This window comes from Lepisma saccharinum, chromosome 18 (genome assembly GCF_977018435.1).
Source record: "Lepisma saccharinum chromosome 18, izLepSacc3.1, whole genome shotgun sequence".
NCBI classification, from domain to species: Eukaryota; Metazoa; Arthropoda; class Insecta; order Zygentoma; family Lepismatidae; genus Lepisma; species Lepisma saccharinum.
Genome location: NC_139246.1, coordinates 54,544,637 through 54,548,455, shown reverse-complemented (window position 1 = coordinate 54,548,455; position 3,819 = coordinate 54,544,637). Strand labels below are relative to the sequence as shown.

The window sequence follows — 3,819 nt, the reverse complement described above, 5'->3', positions numbered from 1 at the left end:
AGTATGAATGTTAAATGTTGCTATTCTTTTTCCCAGACAACTTCCAAATTTTTCATAAAGACTCAATTTATTGTCACCTCAGGGTTAACTTTATTCCTGCACGTTTGCTATAAAATATTATAGGCCCAGATGAAAAATCTAGAAAGAAACTTTTAACTCGTCTCCAGTCTGTCTGACAAAGTCTACATGCGGAATCTGAATATGTGTCATATGACTAAGATTAGACTACAGGGAAACAATGCACGAGCCTCCCCACTTGGATGATGTTCTTGTTCAATTACGTTGATATTGTATCCTATTGTGTTCATCTTGGTTTGATTTTATTTGCTTTATGTTAGTTAGCGTTGCTTTTCGGTCACTTTTGGCTAGTCGCCGCGATGAGAATGAGTGATGATATGGTGAAATTGATAAAGGGACACTCACAGAAAAGACATACTCTCAGGTCGAGAGTCGAACGTGGGGCCCTGGCTGTTGTAGCGTGCTCGGCAAACCACTCAGCCACGTAGGTCGTGTGTTCATCTTGGAGATATGTATTTTTTAAAATTAATTGCATACTATATATGTTGTTTTACCAAATGCTAGGAACAAGTGCATAACGAATTTGATAACTAGACCAATATAATATTTACTTTTGGTGTTTTTCTTCTTTTGGTGTTTGGTGTTTCATTCAGTGATAAAGTTAACTCTGTAATTTCCGTCACTTGAACTACGGTTTTAAGACGAAAGGAAACTTCCCCTCCAAAATAAAATTGACCTCTGGAGATCAACCGGTTTTTATGTGCTGACGAGCCATAAGGCGTAAGAGAAGACATAGTACAATCTTTCCTATGATCTGATTCAATTAAGGATCAAAGTAAGGGTTACAAAATGTAATTTGCATTTTAAATTATCTCATTTCTTGTGTGGCTATCAAATGAATATAACAGAACATTATTATGCCCATGATTTTTATTTTCTTCGCATCACTGGTACACAAACGCATTCGTTTTCATCGAGAAATATGATTCTTTAACCATAGAAAGCTCCACCATAGCCTCCAAGCCCACCGTAGCCCAGTCCGTAGCCTCCGTAGCCTCCGACACCTCCGATGCCTCCGACGCCTCCGATGCCTCCGACGCCTCCCAAGCGGCTGAACACATGGACGTTGGGGCCAACTCTGCTCACAACGGCGTTGAAGCCGTTGACGTCATCAGCGCCGTACTTGACCAATCGGTGGCTGCCATCGGCTTCCACCAGACTGTATTGGCCACTCACCAATGGACCATTCCTCACCTCCACCTGGTTCTTGTGGTCTCCGGTCAGGGCATCGGACACAGAGTAACCGAAGTTGTATCTTGGGTAGGCCTAAATGAAGATTTTAAAATTTGGCAATGAAAGATAAAGAAAAATTCACTTGATGTGCAATTGAAACATTAACTGTCATCTGTATAGTTTTACTCAAATCTATGTAAATGCGTGGAACATTTAACAATACTATATATTTTTAATAAAAAAATCCAAGTCTGTTTTCACTCGCAGAGTAAAGGAATAACACGATCAACAGGTAGGTACCGATAAAAGATTTCCTGTTAAAATAATCATTTCTACAATTAAAATAGAATCCAGGTTGAATACCATATAAATGAATTTATTCTGAATTGCTGATTAAAATGAGTTTGAGGTAATTTGATAAAATGATTCCATAGGCATTGAAATTAAAATGTTACTGTCTTCACTATTTTTATTTAGGTCATTTTAATTTAGCCACATTAACAATGATAAATAGGTTCTTATATTCTTTCATTCGTCTTCGGAATAAGGCCTTCCTGATGGCGCAGTAGTAGTGTCGTCGCCTTGTAATCAAGGGGTCCCGGGTTCAATTCCCGGTGGAGGCACATAGTGGTTCGGATCCCACTTTAAACTGTAGGTCCAGTCCCGATTAGCCTTACTGTGCATAAAGTGGACTTAAAACAACAATTCAATCAATCAATCAATCTTCGGAATAATTTTATATCTACCTAAATCTACTGATTAAGAACGGTCGAATTGTTCATGTGTAACAGATGAATGAACTCAAGAAATCTGCAAGAAGCAGAAATATGAATTCCTTTAATGATATTATAAATATACTTACATAATGACCAATGCCACCGTAACCTCCGATTGCGCCAATGGCATTAGTTGTTGCCACGAAAGCGGCGAGAGCTACGACAATCTGGAAGGGAAAGACATTAACAATTACCAAGTTAAAATGACATATTGCATTTCATTAGTCACGACAACATAATCAAGTATTAATTTTAGTGTTAATAGTATTATATATACTTATATACTATTTTCTTCCTCTCAATAAAAATTACCTATTAATACTAATTTATTTACACAAATTATTAAATAAAATAAATAGCAGAATATATATATATATATATATATGAGAGAAAATATTTATTTTATATTCATTTGTCCTTTTATATTAAGTTCTTTACAGCTGAAATAATTATCATGCTGGTGTATTGGACTTCTTAAACTGACAAGAAATTAGACATATTGGCTTGATAATATTTTATCGATCACAACAAAGATAAGTAGGCTACGTGATATTCGATATATGAATATGTCATTACTTACTGCAAAGGTGTTCATGGTGAAACGATGTTCGTAACTTGTTCAACAACTGCGAAATGTTTGTGTATATATATGCATTGAAAAGTGGAAGAGAAATTCATGTTCCTCTAGCACATAATTACATCCTGCTTGGAAAAAATCTTGGGAATGTTTTCACCAAAGATGGAAACCACACTTTTAATATTAGGCATTTTTAAACAGAAAAGAGTGTAATTACTTCCTTACCAAATTCTGAAAGTCACGGCTTTCTTTAGAGAAAAAAAAGTTGCAATAAATTACATTTACTATAATATTGCTATGGATATTCATCCTCCAAAGCTATAAATACTTACTAATTCCATTTTTGCATCAATGTAAAACTTGTATGACGTACAGATAATTTCAATTGGCCCAATTGAAGTTAGGACAGGTCAATTTTAATGTTTGTCAAGACTAATGTATTTTCGATATCTTAAATATCACGATTAAGCCTTGTTTCCATGGCAGAAAAAAAAGCAAGACATATATATAGACCAAGGCAGTCTATATTTCAGTGATTCATGATTCATTTTAGTTTTGTTTCAAGCCTGAGGAAGACCCTGAAAGAGGGTTGAAACGTCACGTTGTTACGTGATTTGTTTTACTGAAATATAAACTGTCTTGATCAGCATATATAGTTTTTTCTCTAAAATACCAATTAAATTTTAGTTGTGAAATTTAATTTTCCTAAACAAAATATTCTTATTTCAATTATATAAATTATAAATGATAATGTTTGGTATAAAGTAGAACATTGATTGATTGATTTGGTGTTTTAAGTCCAATTTGTGCACACTAAGACTAATCGGGACTGGACCTACAGTTTAAGGTGGGATCCGAACCACTTGTGCCTCCACCGGGTATCGAACCCGGGACCCCTTGATTACAAGGTGATGACGCTACCACTGCGCCATCGGGGAGGCCCTTTATAAAATAGAACACTAACTTAGATTTACTCACCGTACTCTATATACTACCTTGTCTCACACTATGGTTCTTAAATCCATATTATAAATTTACTTCTTTACTTTATTTATTTCAGAACATTAACTAGGCAATAAAAATAACACATGCATGCAAAATCAAGTTTTGAAACTACATCCACAAGGAAATTTGTTACCTCATTAAAAAACGTACTCAATTTCATACATCCTAAATATTATTATATACTTGTGCAATGCATAATTTTGGTCGGTA

General features: G+C 35.0%; 1 protein-coding gene across 1 annotated transcript; it reads right to left on the bottom strand.

Moving 5' to 3' along the window:
* Positions 1–930: 930 nt before the first annotated feature.
* On the bottom strand, positions 931–2,642 carry LOC146002093 (uncharacterized). The gene is made up of 3 exons (XM_083139810.1): positions 2,608–2,642; positions 2,114–2,194; positions 931–1,344 (listed from the first exon to the last, which is right to left on the bottom strand). Exons 1-3 carry the CDS (start codon positions 2,620–2,622, stop codon positions 1,009–1,011), a joined length of 432 nt encoding a protein of 143 aa, XP_082995936.1. The 5' UTR covers positions 2,623–2,642; the 3' UTR covers positions 931–1,008.
* Between the last annotated feature and the right edge of the window lie 1,177 nt (positions 2,643–3,819).

Bases quoted from the DNA above. Each gene is read 5' to 3' on its own strand.
- LOC146002093 (XM_083139810.1), bottom strand. The intron at 1,345-2,113 runs GTAAGTATATTT...ATCTTCATTTAG, and splicing joins ACGGTGGCATTGGTCATTAT to GCCTACCCAAGATACAACTT.